Source organism: Spermophilus citellus (assembly GCF_964194105.1).
Source record: "Spermophilus citellus genome assembly, chromosome: 3".
NCBI lineage: Eukaryota > Metazoa > Chordata > Mammalia > Rodentia > Sciuridae > Spermophilus > Spermophilus citellus.
Genome location: NC_138184.1, coordinates 57,239,171 through 57,254,751, shown reverse-complemented (window position 1 = coordinate 57,254,751; position 15,581 = coordinate 57,239,171). Strand labels below are relative to the sequence as shown.

General features: G+C 39.4%; 1 protein-coding gene across 1 annotated transcript; it reads right to left on the bottom strand.

Moving 5' to 3' along the window:
- Positions 1–89: 89 nt before the first annotated feature.
- LOC308644172 (uncharacterized protein C3orf49) lies at positions 90–15,581 on the bottom strand (the record flags this gene model as incomplete). Its single annotated transcript, XM_081284984.1, has 5 exons — positions 90–1,260; positions 1,665–1,754; positions 5,493–5,617; positions 10,423–10,691; positions 15,460–15,581. 5 exons carry the CDS (start codon positions 15,579–15,581, stop codon positions 1,066–1,068), a joined length of 801 nt encoding a protein of 266 aa, XP_081141110.1. The 3' UTR covers positions 90–1,065.

The following is a 15,581-nucleotide window of genomic DNA, read 5'->3' as shown; positions in this document are numbered from 1 at the left end:
GTGCCCATTAGTAACTGGTGACATTGACTGCCTTATAAAATAAGTGAAGACTGAGAAGGTGGCATTTATAGGGTATATATATGGGACGATGAGTCAATTTCTGGAAATTTTTACCACTTTAGAAAATGAAAATGAAGTTCATGAATAAGCCTCAGAAGGACCATGAACCTGTGAAATTACATGCACAGTGTTTATGGTGTATGTTTACTGTGGGAAGAGGTACTGTGATGTTAAGAATCACTGGTGTCAGAGGTAATTACAAGATCCAAAACTAAATCCATAGGCATTGCTTTCTCTTTCACTCTCCCTCTCTCTAGTACTTAAAGAATGTAGTTGTTAAATGTTTTAAGTTTTTTCTCTACTGTTTTGACCTTTAGAAGTCATTTTCAATCAAAAAATATATTTATAAAATGAAAAGTTATTTGAAGTAAATAGTTTAAGATGATCTTGCATAAAGGATTTTTTAATCGTAAAAATTGAACTAAGTCTGGATCGTTTGTAATTTTCTTAAGTATTACACATGCAGTTCTTGTTAGGTTCCATTCTCATCCATTTATTTTAGTTCAAAGACATGACATTTTCCATGAATCATACCTTCATTATGTTACGTTTTTATAATTTTAATAAGACTTTTTATATTTAAAAATGAAAAGTTTAAAATTAGCTCAGTAGTAGTCATATTAAGAGTGTCATAATACCTTTAAATGCTTCCTCTGATTTCATCTGGCATGTTTCAGGAGACATTTCTTTGCAGAGTTGCTATACCCTGACAAAAGTTTCTTTTTCTCATTATTAGTGAGAATCATTAAGCAAAAATTTGTGCCTATGGACTCGGACATAAATATCAATTTTTCAAAAGCGATCCTTTTAAAAAAAATTCTTGGAGAATGTTCTTTAAAATACACCCTTATCTTTTAATTCACTAGAGAGATTTATTCAGGATTATGTACCAAAAAATAAAAGTTCCCACATAGTTAGCTCTTTTATATTTATTTGTTTTTATTTTTTTAGCTTTTTTTTTAAATTTGTTCTAGTTAGTTAGCTCTTATCTAGTCAGAAACAAAATCAGAAGCAGCAGGTACATGGGCAACACATATTTTTCAGTTTATACTTCCACATGGTTCTCTTGGATATCTTCTGGAACTGCTTAGAAGACTGAAGCATTTCATCTCCTAGAAGCTCACACTGTTGAAGCTCAGCATGTCTTTGGGCCAACAGTTTCATGGATTTATCCAACAATGTTTCTTTGAGGTTATCCACCTGTGACAGATGAAACCATGTGTTGGAAACACTTGTCAAAACCAAAGAGAGAGATGTCTGATGTTTTCAAGCCCCTAAATGTTATTCTAATTCAAGACATAGCAAACAGAGCTTTAAAACATAACATTTACCCCCTGGTGGTAAAGGTGATCTCTTTTCTTCTAAGAAGTCTACATGTATGCCTTCATTTTAATGGAATTCACTTAATATTTATGGGGCACAGAGCACCATCGAGGTGCCCTTAGCAACCCTTTGGCCACTCTCAGAATGCCCCCTGCCCTGCTAACATTATTTCTTATTGCTAATTGTTAATTATATTCAAGCTGTTTGGGAGGGCTATGTGTTTAGTTAGGTTGGGTCCTCTGATGCTTCACACACAGAAAGTAAAAGCCTTTGTCCACTACCTGCATCTGAAGCTCTTCTATTGTCAGAATTTCACGTTTCTTTTTTTTAAGAGTTGGAAAGTGCAGTCTTTTCTTTGGTGAATATGGTACCTATTAGAAAAATGCAAAAACAGATCAGATCAGAAAATACCAATGCTATTTCTATGATGATGCTTAAATAGGAATTCTCACCCTTTGGACACTGTTTCATAAAGTGAACATTGGCCACATAACAGCATTGGGTTGGAGACCATATTCTTATTATTCTCCATGCCCCATGTATCTCCTTTGTGCCCAGAGCTCCCTTTGAAGAGATCTATAGGATGCAGAGAAATTAGATTGTCTGGCTTGGAAAGAATATACAGCGTCAGGGAAAAAAAGCAGGTCATTCATAAGGGAAAGAAGAAGAAATTGCCTCTGTAGCTGCTGAGCACAGTGAGAGTGTGGGGCTGTTGTGGACCAGTGCCCCAGAAAGCTCATTAGCACTGGATCCAGTTGTTAATTTGATCTCGTTTCTGCAGGTTTCCTTATTTTCAGGGCAGTCATGACTCCAAACATAAAAAGAAAGCTCAGGGTGCTTTTTTACCCCATGCCTGACACCTTTTCCACTGTCCTTAGCTTGGTGGCTACAAGTAACCTGTCCTGAGAGTGTTGCTGTTGAAATTATTCCTAGGTCATGGCTTCTGGCTGATATGCATTTTTTAGACGTACTGAGTTCCACTGCCTCCTTTGAACTTAATAATTAGCACAAGGATTATTGTGAAATCTATACAGAGTAGGATGTGGGATTATGTCAGGGTCCTAGCCTTTGCCTGACCAGGAGCTTACAATCTGCTGAACCATGGCTGCCCTGCCAGCTTGCCCTGGCTCAAATGCCACTTGCAAGACCTTCCCTGATCACCAACCAAAGCAAGACCCTTCTGTTTTCTCTTCCAGAAAATCTTGTCCTTTTTCCTACTGAGCATCTACCCCACTCAGTAATTGCCAAGTTATTTCTGTGTGTTCATTGACTGCAACTCTTACTAAATCCAGTACCTAGGCAGGATTTGTAAACCAGGATCCATGGGTCTATGTGCCCTGACACAGGTTGCCTGCAGGTGGATGCCTCTTTGCTGCCCCTACTGGTTACTCTGAGGAATTGCTTTGTGTTTGCAAATCTCCCTGTTTCAAAAGAAAGTTGAAAAAAATCTAGATTTTTATTTGAAATAGTCTGATTTTCAAGCATGGATGATTGATTCAAATATAATTTTGAGAACATTGTGGGGGAAAACCAAAAATTTTTATAACCAGTTGCTAATCTCTGCTTTAATGTGTTTCAAGACATGAAATTCTTATTTTAATTAGAGCCAAATTTATCCATTTTTATCTTTAAGGTCAATGCTGTTGTGTACTAGGAAGTCCTTGTCCTGAAATAATGAAGATACTTATATTATCCTCCAGAAGTTTTAAGATTTGTCTTTCCCACTTTAAACCAACAATAATTAATTTTTGTATGTGCTGTGAAGTAAGGATCCAATGTCATTCTTTTCCCATATGGATGGCCACTTGTCCAAGTGCCATCTATTCCAAACCTTGTCCATAACCCCACTGCTCTGCAATACTACGGCACACAGTATTTCTCCTCTATTAGCCTGTGAGTGCCACAAAACTAAGACCATTGTCTCCATTAGCCCCCCAAACTAGAAATTGCCCAGAACATAGTAGGAGCACAATAGATATGAATTTTGCGTGCAAGCGGCCAAATTCAAAGTTAATATGGGTTCACTCTGACAGCAATGTTCCAGAGTGCTGTTTGATAAAACTTGCTTTGAATCTGGGCATACTCTATCAGTGCTATTCCCAATACAAATGCTACTACCTACCTGTTGTTATAAACCACTTGAAATGGAGCTAGTGCAACTGAGGAACTGGATTTTTAATTTCATCTAATTTCAATTAATGTAAATAGTCACATGTGGCTATTGGCTACCATATTAAACCAAGAAATTAGTACAATTAATACATAGCATAGTAATTGTGACTGAGGGGCTAGAAGTGTAGCTCATTGGTAGAGTATGTGCTTAGCATGCTTGCAACCCTGAGTACTCTTAAAAAAAAGGTGGCAGGGGGACTCTAGAGCTAGGTTTGCTGTATTTTGAGGTATGAAATTCTTATTTAATTAAAGCTAGATTTATCCATTTTTATCTTTCCTTGGAAACTTGGCTTTCTACTCAACTGGGCAAATTACTTAACCTCTGAGAATCATCCCTAAAATAAGTACAGTTTTGCTACCTGTCTTATAGGGATGTTGCAATAATTATTGGAGCTGATATTTTAAAAGCACTTAGAACAGGGCTTGGAACATAATGTCAGGATTTTTGCTTTTTTGTTTTGTTTTGTTTTTGAAGTACTGGGGATTGAACCCAGAGGCTCTCTGCCACTAAGCTACTCCTCAGTCTCCCCCCACCTTCCTTTTAAATTTTTGCTTTGAAATAGGGTCTCACTAAGTTGCTAAGTCTGGCTTTGAACTTGTGTTCCTCCTGCCAATCTCTTACATAGCTGGGATCACAGGCATGTGCCACTGCGCCCATAGTAGCAAGCTGAGTAAGTGCTTAATATACATAAAACAATAATAGGTCAGGTTTCTATTTTTAAAAAATAGTCTGGGCTGCTGGGTGTGATGGTGTATGCCTGTAATCCCAGGAACTTGGGAGGCTGTGGCAGGATCATAAGTTCAAGACCAGCCTTAGCAACTTAAGGAGATCCTGTCAAAAAAAAAAAAAAAAAAAAAAAAAGGTCTGAAAATGTAGCTTGGTGGTAGAACTCCTAAGTTCAATTCCAGTTACCAAAAAGAAAAAGAAAAAAGAAAATGGCTCATGAACTGGAGTCTCAGCTACTCAGCTACTCGGGAGGCTAAGGGAGAAGAATGGCTTGACCTCAGGAGTTTAAGACCAGCCCGGGGGACCTTATTGCAGCAGTGCACTCCTGTAATCCAGGGGCTTGGGAGGCTGAAGCAGGAGTTTCACAAGTTGAAAGCCAGCCTCAGCAAGTTAGCAAGGTCCTAAGCACCTTAACACAATCCTGTCTCTAAATAAACTGTATTTTAAAAAGGGATGGAGATGTAGCTCAGTGGTTAAGCCCCCTTGAGTTCAATTCCTGGTACCAAAGTGGTGGGGGGCAATAATCATCGGCAAGGGCAACATAATAAGACCCACCTGTTTAAAGAAAGAAAGGAAGGAAAATAAAAATCCAGTTTTTTAAATTAAATTATGACATTTAAAAAAATAATCTGGGTAACTAAAGTTTATACATACCATCTAGCATGGCACTGTTTATGCTGTACATGTGGCCATTTCAATTAATTCAATTGAATATCAATTAAAATGAAATGAAATGAAAAACTCAGTTCCTCAGTGGCCCTGGCCACATTTCAAAGTCTCAAAAGCCTCATGTAGCAAATGGCTACTTGACTGGACAATGAAAGCTGTGTTGTCTCAGAACGTTGATTGGATGGACAGCACTGGTCTTGTGAATTCCTCTCCACACAGCACACAGGGAGAGGCCAAATGACTAACATACTAACTTGACATTGAACAGTTGAGCAAGTCAGCATGAAGTTCCAAACTCCTCTGTTGCCCAGACTATAGTAGGAGCTGAAGAGTTTGAGCTTGGAAGTAGAGGAATCAGACCTGGACGCCCCTCTCTCTGAGCCCTAAATTCTTGGAGAAAAGACACAAACAGCAGATTTAAAGGATTTACTATAGGGGACTATGGTAGGAGAGAACTCTTTTTTTTTTTTTTTAATCCATTAATGTTCTTATTTTCAGGTCTTTAGAGGCAAGTTTTTTTTTTTTTTTTTAAGCATTTTACCTTTTGCATCCCCGAAGGAAGAGATGTCACAGATAAGCGCTTGGTGGTTCTCTTGGCCCGAAGGAGCGTATTTCCTTGGGTTATCTCCTCTGTCTCGGCTTCTACAACATCAAGTTGTATAGTTGCTTGGAAAAAGAAGAAAAAAGACCCATTGAAGAGCACAGGGATAAACCTATTCTTCCTATTTGAAATGATTCCAGAAAGAGAGCAATATACACTGCTGCCTCAGTAGCTTTTTTCCTTTGGGATTAAAAGCAAAAAATGGATTTGGTTTTCCTCTACTGCACACATTTGCCTTATGTGATCGTGAGCCTTGCAGGCATCATCCCAATCCTGACAAAGTGGATACCGGTCTCTCTCAGAGGCTTAGCTTCACACTGCAATGCTTGCACTTTAACATTGCAGAATTAGAAGAAGCAACCTCTTGCAGAACCTTCTCTGATCCATCTAAAGTAAGACCCTTCTATCTTCTGAAAAAAAAAAAAAAACAGTACCTGCTAAGTATCTACCACACTTTGAGTCACTAAGATCTCTCTGTGTTCATTGAATTATTATAATAGTAATCTTCAAGTAGTTTGAGTATTTATTGTTGACTAGAGCAGAATTTAAATGTGTTTTCTAGAAATGTGGCCAGAACTTAGTCACTCACATACCATTTGAATGTTTTTTTCCCCACATCCGGGAGCCATGTGAACCCTGAATTTCATAATATTTTCTTTATAACAATTCAGTTCCTAACTCAATAAGTGTGTTTATAAAGGCAACTTTATTTTTTCTTTTTAATGTTTTTATTAGTGTCTTCTTATTAAACATAATATTTGAGGTTCATTTTGACATAATCATATAAGTGTGGGATATAATTTACCAGACTCAGCAAGTCAAGGGTCAAATGTTTTCTTTCATATAAAGGCAACTTTAAAATACTACCATAAATTGAAAACCAGTATCACAAATAGGCATTAAAATTTATGTGGTAAAAAACAAAATCATGTCATTTTTTGCAGAAGGCCCTGAACTTGAGGTTACTCTTCCTTTATTAAAAAAGTGGTGGGGGAGGTAAGAAATGACACTTTTCCTTGATTATGCTAAAAGGAGTAATGGTACTGGGAACAAGGGGTTTGCAATTTGCTGTGTTTCAGAGTCACTTCATACTGGGTGCAGCACCCAAAATCATCTTGTCCTGCTTAAGGTCCCTTGATAAGGACTTTTCTGGAAGCATCAGATTTTGATAAAGATACATTAACTACTTGACACCACCACCTACTTATTCTGCAAGGACCTCAACTCAGAAACTCTGACCAGGCCAGGTGCAGTGGCACATACCTTTAATCCCAGCGGCTCAGGAGGCTGAGGCAGGAGGATCGTGAGTTCAAAGCCAGCCTCAGCATAACTGAGGCCCTAAGCAACTCAGTGAGACCCTGTCTCTAAATAAAATACAATATAGGGCTGGGGATGGGGCTCAGTGGTCAAGTGCCCCTGGGTTCAATCCCCAGTACTCACCTCCGTGCAAAAAAGAAAGAAACTCTAACTAGAACTGATGACTCCAATACAACCCATTGCTTCTAATCTTGGCAAATGTTGCTTCTACCTCCAGCAGGAAACTCTTCCATCTTCCCTGTTCTCCACGTCCACAAATGTCCCGAATGCTTGAATTATGGTCCACTATTCTTACTGTACTGGTTTTGCCCTCGTCTCGTACAGTCTCTACTCTGCAGCCACAGCTATCTTTTAAAAATATAAATCAGGTTAATAAATCCCCAGCTGGGTTCAATGGTTTCTGATCACTGTTGGGAGAAAGTTAGAAATTTTTAATGTGGTCTACCACATCCTCACCACCTCCTCCAACCAGACCCTCCGGGTTCTCTCTGTTCCAATGCCCTCCACCTGCCACTGGCTTGTTGTTTTCATTTTGTGGTTATGTTTGATCCTCTCTTGATATTAAGGCTTGAACATGCTCTTTCTTCTTTTTGGAAAACTGCTATCCCACTCTTTCCTTATCTAACTTTAGGCATCTTTCAGATCTCAGTTTTATCATCCTTTCTTTCTTCAGGGAGACCTTTCTGAAAGCCCCCCTAAAACGAGAGCATCCATTTCCATAGCACCCTGGGCTTCCACTTTGCCTCAAATACAATTATATGCATAATGTTTAAATCCCTCTATGTTATAACTCCATGAGGGCAGGGGCCACGTCTATTCTGTTTGCTAATTGAGCCCTAATTCTGCGATCAGCATAATAATAAGCACTTTTGCAGACATTTTATTAAGTAGGTAAAAAATATGTTCTGGCTGGGTGCAGTGGTGTGCCCCTTGTAATCCCAGCTGCTCAGGAGGCTGAGACAGGTGGATTACAAGCTCAAAGCCAGCCTTAGCAATTTAGCGAGGTCCTAAGCAACTTAGCAAAACCTGTCTCAAAATAAAAAACAATTTTTAAAAGCGCTGAAGATGTGGCTCAGTGGTTAAGCCCCCCTGGGTTCAATCTCTGGTACCCCCCGCAAAAAAAATTCTGGAGTTCAATAGAAAACTGTCTTTGGGCCACAGCAAACACAAGGTAATAATGTTTGAGCTGCATCCTAAAGGATGGGCATGTTTTCTGGAGAAATCTAGACTCTCCAGCTCTGGTCCCACCGGTATATAGAAGTACATCCTCTTTGTTATTTTCGACAGAAATGTACAGGTCAACCCCTGCCAGGTAATTGCTAGATGCTTGGATGCTTATATTAGCAACTATTTTTTTCCAGAAGACAGAGTTTGTTTGAAAAGGCAATCAGTCAGCTGGAAGCCATCAATTTTTTGTTGGTTGGTTTCTTTGGGTCCTCCCATCCCTGGAAAATCCAGGTCTGCCGGCCAATCACTTATGAAATGTGACGTTACCGGGCTGCATATGTTCCCTGCTACTATGCCAAAAGGATTAAAAACACAGAAGATATTTCGGGCAATGAAATTATTGAATAGGAGACTGTAATCATGGACACATGACCCAAATGACATTATATATTTATAAAATCCCACAAAGCTGTACAAGATAAAGAATGAACCCTAATGAAAGTTGTGAACTTTGATTGATAATAATGTATCAATATTGGCTCATCAATATGGCAAAGCTATCATACCAAGGCAAGATGTTAATAATAGGGGAAAATCTAGAAGTAGGGGAGACAAAGAAGATTATACAGGAACTCTCTGCATTTTCTGCTCAATTTTTCTGTCAACCTAAAAATGCTCTAAAATACAAAGACTATTGATTTAAAAAAAAGCTACAAAGGAGAATGCAAACATTGGTGATACTATTAGTCGTAATTTTATAGAACTCCAAACAACAGCATTACTGTACTGCAAAAGAAAAAATAAAGATTTGGAAGTTAATAGTTCAAATATTGATCCTTCCACACAGTACATAAAAAGTAGATGCAAAAAAAAAAAAAAAATCAAACCTCCTTTCTGACCCACCAATCACAAATTTTATTCACTTATTCTCCCTATGCCCTCCACTGTTGGAAGTCAACATTTGAAAGGCTGTATCACCATTTTCTCCAGGAATAAAATTCCATTTAGTTTTTGTTGTTGCTGTTTTAGTAACAAAGATTGAACCTAGGGGAGCTTAGCCACTGAGCCCCATCCCCAGCCCTTTTTTATATTTTATTTAGAGATAGGGTCTCATTGAGTTGCTTAGGGCCTCAGCTAAGTTGCTGAGGCTGGCTTTGAACTCATGATTCTCCTGCCTCATCCTTCTAAGCTACTGGGATGACAGGCACACAACACAGTGCATGGCTCCACTTTAGTTTGATTTTCTAATATATATGTATGTGCACATACACACATATGCATCTGTGTGCATATCTATTTAAATAGTGAGTTACTTTACTGACTAGACGTAACTAGTAGGACTTGGAAGAACCATAAAGTCAACCTAATCCAGTGCTTCTCCAAGCATACACGAGTCAACTGGGGATCTTACCGGAAATGCAGCTTCTGACTCAATAGACCTGGGAGGAACCTGAGATTCTACATTTTAAACTAGCCCCTGGGAGTTGCCATACTTTGGATGGTATGTTAGTCAGCGTTCTACTTTCTATCACTGTAATGGAATACCTGAGATCATTGACTTTGTGAAGAGAAAAGATTTGTTTTGGCTCACGGTTTTAGAGATTTTAGTCCATGATCACATAGACTCATGGCTTTTAGGCCTTTGGTAGGGATGCTGGATGGCAATGGGGGGAAGCACATGGTGGAACAAAACCAGGAAGCAAACGAGAAAGAGAAAGGGACAGAAGTCCTCAAATACCCTTTCAGGGTATAACCCCAGTGACCAAGGACCTCCTAGTAGGCCCCACCTCCCAATAGCATGAACTTGTGGAAACAAGCCTGTAAACATGTCTTTGGGGACATTCAACATCTGTTATGGTTTGCATGTGAGGTGTCTCCCAAAAGCTCATGTGTGAGACAAAGTTTAAAGGTGAAATGTCTGGCTTCTGAGGGCCTTAATCTAATGGGTGAACTGATCACCCCCCTCCCCCCACAGTGGGATTAACTGAGCGGTGACTGGAGGCAGGTGGTGTGTGGCTGGAGGAGGTGGGCTCTGGGGGTGTGCCTTGGGGTTGATATTTTGTCCTAGTCAGGCAGAGCTCCGTCTCTCTGCTTCCTGGTGCCATGTCCCCAGCTACTGGCCTCTGCCACACACTTCTGCCACCATGCTCTGTCTTCTGAGGCCCTGAGGAATGGAGCCCGGCCATCTCTGGACTTAGACCTCTGAAACCGTTAGCACACAAACAAACTTTTCTTTCTGTAATTGTTCTTGTCGGGTCTTCTGGTCACAGCAACAAAAAGGCTGATTAAAACAGGATCCAAAGTATTGCAGGTAGCAAAAGGCTCCATCTTGTTCCCCTGTCTGTCTTGGGTTGGGCACGTGTGGATCAGTGGCCATGGTTATTACCATTCTGTGCGCGCTCTCCCACTCTTGGTTTGGTAAACAACTTGGGAGAAGTAAGCTCCCTGACAATCCTAGGAAGAAGTCCTTGTGCGTTGGGACCCAGGGCTTTCCCATGGAGAGTGGAGCCCTCTCTGCTGATACTGGCTGGCTTGCCTCTGCCCTTGTGGGACAGCATCCTCCTAAACGAAGTCTTCATTCTCTTCACCCATTTTGGTTTCTGATTTTGCTGGCTGGCACGAGATCCTGGGTCACTTTCACTGAAGGATTTCTCTCTGGGGAACAACAAATTTTGTTTTACGAAATGGGTAGACGCAGCTCTGTGCCATCTAAAGAGAATCAAAATAGCTCGCATCGAGGACACTGAGAAGTTTAAAATGAATAACTGAAGTTCATTAAAGGCAAAACTTCAAATGGAAACAAATGATACAATTCCAAAAAATGAAACTGAAGGAAAAGAATCAGATTACAGGAAATAATAATAATAATAATAATAATAATAATAATAATAATAATAATAACAATAAAGCCAAAGCAACAATTTGATGCTTCATCAACAAATGATAGTGAGTACAATTCAGCCGCTATTTCACCCGATCCTCATAGTACCGTAGGAAGTGTGGTGCGGGGTTCAATCCTTGACACAAAAGAAAAAAATGTGTACGTATGAACACACATATATATTCATATATATAAATATGTATTTTATATATAAAATATATATTTAAAAATAAATAGAAATGTACAAATATATATTATATTTTTGTGCTAGTGATTGAACCCAGGGGAGCTTAATCACATCCCCAGCCCCCCACTTTTTAATATATATTTCTTTTAGTTGTACACAATGCCTTTGTTTTTATTTATTTATTTTTTTGTGGTGCTGAGGATTGAACCCAGGGCCTCCCTAGGTTGCATGCACTAGGAGAGTGCTCTACCACTGAGCCACAACCCCAGCCCCACAGCCCTTTTTATATTTTATTTAGACACAGGGTCTTGCTGAGTAGCTTAGTACCTCGAAAAGTAGTAAGGTTGGCCTTGAACTTGCCATCCTCCTTCCTCAGCCTCCTAAACTGCTGGGATCACAGGCATGCACTACCATACTTGGCGTACATTATATTATCATCTTCATTTTATTAATGAGTAAGCTAAGGCATAAAGAGGCTGAATTCACTGACCAAGGGTAGAATGCAGATGTTAAGCCAGGACTGTGACTGTAAGAATCTATTAGCTCATATTCACAAATTGAAATCCTATTTCAATGGTGCTATGACATAGAGTTTGCTGGATTTAGAGGCTAATATGATGAAAGATGAGAGTTTACTAGCAGAGTCAATAAAGAACATGATCTCTAAGACCCTTCCCACACTGCAGTTACACTAGAACACTCATTTAGGTAAAATGCTTTCAACTCATGTTTCCCAAATTCCAAATACTTCTGTACTATCTTTATGATTTGGGCATATTTTAGTGATAAACATGGACAACTCTTCCTGAGAGTTCTATAATTCATCTTTTAAGCCCTTGTATGGTATTGCATAATGTCATTCTTACACCAACATCCCCATTTTACACAAGAAGAAAATTAAAGCTTGGGAATATTACGTAATTTACGCTGGGATGATCCTCAGGACCATGCTGTTAACCTCTATGCAAGAGTCAGTATCAGCCAGACCCTGATACAGTTATTTGCCTAATATTTTTTCAATTAACTGGTTTGGGTCAGCTTCATCCCAAACAATACTATTATGGAAATCTGAGGTTTTTGTTTTAATTAACCTTTTTATTTTGAGTCAACTGTAGATTCATATACAGTTATAAGAAATAATACTGGCCAGGCACAGTGGTGCACACCTGTCATCCCAGTGGCTCAGGAGGCTGAGGCAGGAGGATCGCGAGTTCAAAGCCAGCCTCAGCAACTTAGCAAGATCCTAAGACCCTACTGGAAAATCCTGCGTCCTCTTCACTCAATTTTCCCAAACAGTAACATCTTACAAAACTGTGCTACATGATCATGATTGGAATGCTGACGTTAATGCCATCAAGACACAGAAGGTTTCATGGGAGCTAGAATCCCTCCTCTCACAGCCACACCCACTAACCACTTGCCCTCACCTTCTCCTTCACCCTGGCAACCAGTAAGATGTAATTTTTGCATAATTTTTATCCTTTTAAGAATGTTATACAAACAGGATCATATGAATATAACCTGCTCTGGGCATGAAACCCAGGGCTTCTTGAATGCCAGGAGAGGGCTCTACCATTCAGCTACACCCTGAGAAACTGAGATGTATCACAGTTTATTTAACCATCACTCAGTGAAGAACATTTACATTGTTCGTGGCTATTATGAATAAAGCTGCTATAAATGTCTGCGTATAGGCTTTTGTGTGCATAAATATTCATCTCTCAGGTAAAACCCCAATCACAATCTATTATGATTACCATAACTGTAGTACAATGTGTTATACTATGATCACGATATATTATGTTACATATATGATATATAATATCATATATTTCTGATACGGGATAAAATAAATTAGTAGCCATTAAAAATGTTCTCCATGTACTACCTACAATATCTCAGGTACCACCAGTGGTATATGTCCTACGCTTCAGCAAAGCACTGTTCTAAACTGAGCCTAGATCTTTCAGCATCTGTCGGACATCCTCATCCATGGGAAGCAGTTCAGAGTGCACGCAAAGGAGTTTCAACGATCTTGGTCTCACTAGGAACACAATTCCTAATTGTGTGCCCTTTTTTTTAATGTGTTATTTAACCTCTGTAAACTTTGGCTTTCTCTTTTGAAAAATGGGTGTACTATTCTCCGACATGTGAGAAAAAAAAAAGGAAATCATTTTCTGGGAGTAGTGGCACACACCTGTAATCCTGGCTACTTGGGAGGTTGAGTCAGGAGGACGGCAAGTGTAAGTCAAGCCCTCAGCAACTTACTGAGACCCTATCTCAAAATGAAAAAATAAAATGGGTCCGGGATGGGGTGTAGCTCTGTGAGAAGGTGCTCAATACCAAAAAAAAAAAAAAAAAAAAAAAAAAAAAAAAAAAGGGTAGAGGGAAGAAGAATTTATGTACTTGACATCTAATAAATTATTCAATAAATGGCAGCCTTTATTAGCATGTAGATGGGATCAGTGTAGTGAGAATGTAAAAGGCAAAGAGAGAGCCCAAAGACAGTGACCTCATGGGCTAGCAGCTTCTTTCTGGGAGCGTGGACAGAGCTCTGCAGATTGGACACACACAACTTCAGAGTGGTGTTAGTCCTTACAGTGGTGCAGAGGAATTAAAATAATTTTCTGGTAGATGACAATACAGTGTTTCTAGGAGGGAGCATCGTTTTCTAATTTGCCCAAAGATAATTTATGGCTAGGATTAATCTCCCACGAGCCCCCTCTAAGATTCCGAGTAATTTAAAAAATTTAAATTTATACTGCCATCAATATGAACATACACACTCCTCCACTCACGCAAAACAAGAGAAATACCATTTCAGGAGATTCAGGAAGGCTCTGGAAAGAAGGCCACGTCTAATTAGTCTCTGAATCTCTAAAATTGTGTCTCCCACTCCCATCCCTGAGGTATTTATAATTAACAAAGATGATTTGCTTCAGGGCCTAGAGATAGAACCCCTGTACTTTCTGCTGTGCAAAGAATTCTTCCCTTTAAAAAAAATTTTTTTTGTGGGGGGGGGGTACTGGGAACTGAACCCAGGGGCACTTAACCACTGAGCCCCATCCCCAGCCTTTTTTTTTTTTTTTTTTGGATTTTATTTAGAGAGACAGGGTCTCGCTGAGTTGCTTAGGGCCTCGCTAAGCTGCTGAGGCTGGCTTTGAACTTGAGATCTTCCTGCCTCAGTCTCCCAAATTGTTGGTATTATAGGTAGGCACCAACACACCCAGTCCCCTTTTAAGTTTTTAAATATTTTTGTTGGCAATTCACCTATTTGGTTGTATTGCTTCCTCCTTATATGAGAGAGATAACAAGGACTTTGCTTTCTTTGCTTGTATTCATCAGTAACCTGGATTGAGCTTCTCAGCCTTCGTTTTGCCACTCTCTCTCTCTTATTGAAAGTGCAATATTTCATTTTGTCCATGGAAGTTTGGAACTTTTATGTTTGATGTTCAAGGCTCATAAAAACATCTCACATCTCTGAGCTGTAGCTCACGATTCTGCTCAGCAGCCTAAGAAACTAGAAAATAAAATCACCACACTTGATTTTCAAAATTAAAAGGTATTATGTTTGGAATATTTTATGCCTGTCTTCATGGTTTTGTCATTGTTGAGAAATGTCAGGTCTAAGGCTGTTTTGATGTTTCATTAAAGAGTGTGTACTGGTGAAATCGGATCAGTCAAATTTGCTGGGACAAGGAATAGGAAGCATTGATTGTGAATTTATTCTGAAGGATGCACTAATGAATTTTCAAAATACTATTATTTGCTGGCATATGACAAGACTTTAATTCTGATGCTGAAAATATCAACTTAGCATAAGTACTTCCTTTCATCTCTGAATAGGACACTTTAAAACATCAAATTCAAGTGGAGAGTAAAGGCTTTCCGAGTTAAAACTTTCTGATCATGAAATGAGGCTTTCCTTATAGCACTAAGCTTCCTGAGCTAAAGCAGTACCTCCTTCTCCTTAGGCCATATCAAATCTTCATTTTTTTTTCTTTTTCTTTCTTTTTTTGTGGGTGGGTACCAGGGATTGAACTCAGGGCCACTGGACCACTGAGCTCCATCCCCAGCCCTATTTTGTATTTTATTTAGAGACAGGGTCTCCTTGAGTTGCTCAGCACCTCGCTAAGTAGCTGAGGCTGGCTTTGAACTCACAATCCTCCTGCCTCAGCCTCCCGAGCCATTGGGATTACAGGTGTGTGCTACCACGCCTGGCCCCAAATCTTCATTTCTAAATGCAGTGTTGAAATAGAGGTAGTATCATGTCTAATAATCACAGTGAGTTTTTTTTTTAATGAAAAAATCCCCAAACTCTGCCTTGATGGAAACAATCAGTCTGCATGACTTACCTTTCAATCCCCTTCCTTTCGAATGTGCCATCTTTCTTTCTGGGTTGCTGGAATCTTTGGTACTGGCCAAGTTTTCTATAGGCAACCTTAAGGTCTGGTAAATACAGCTGAAGAGTGTCCAT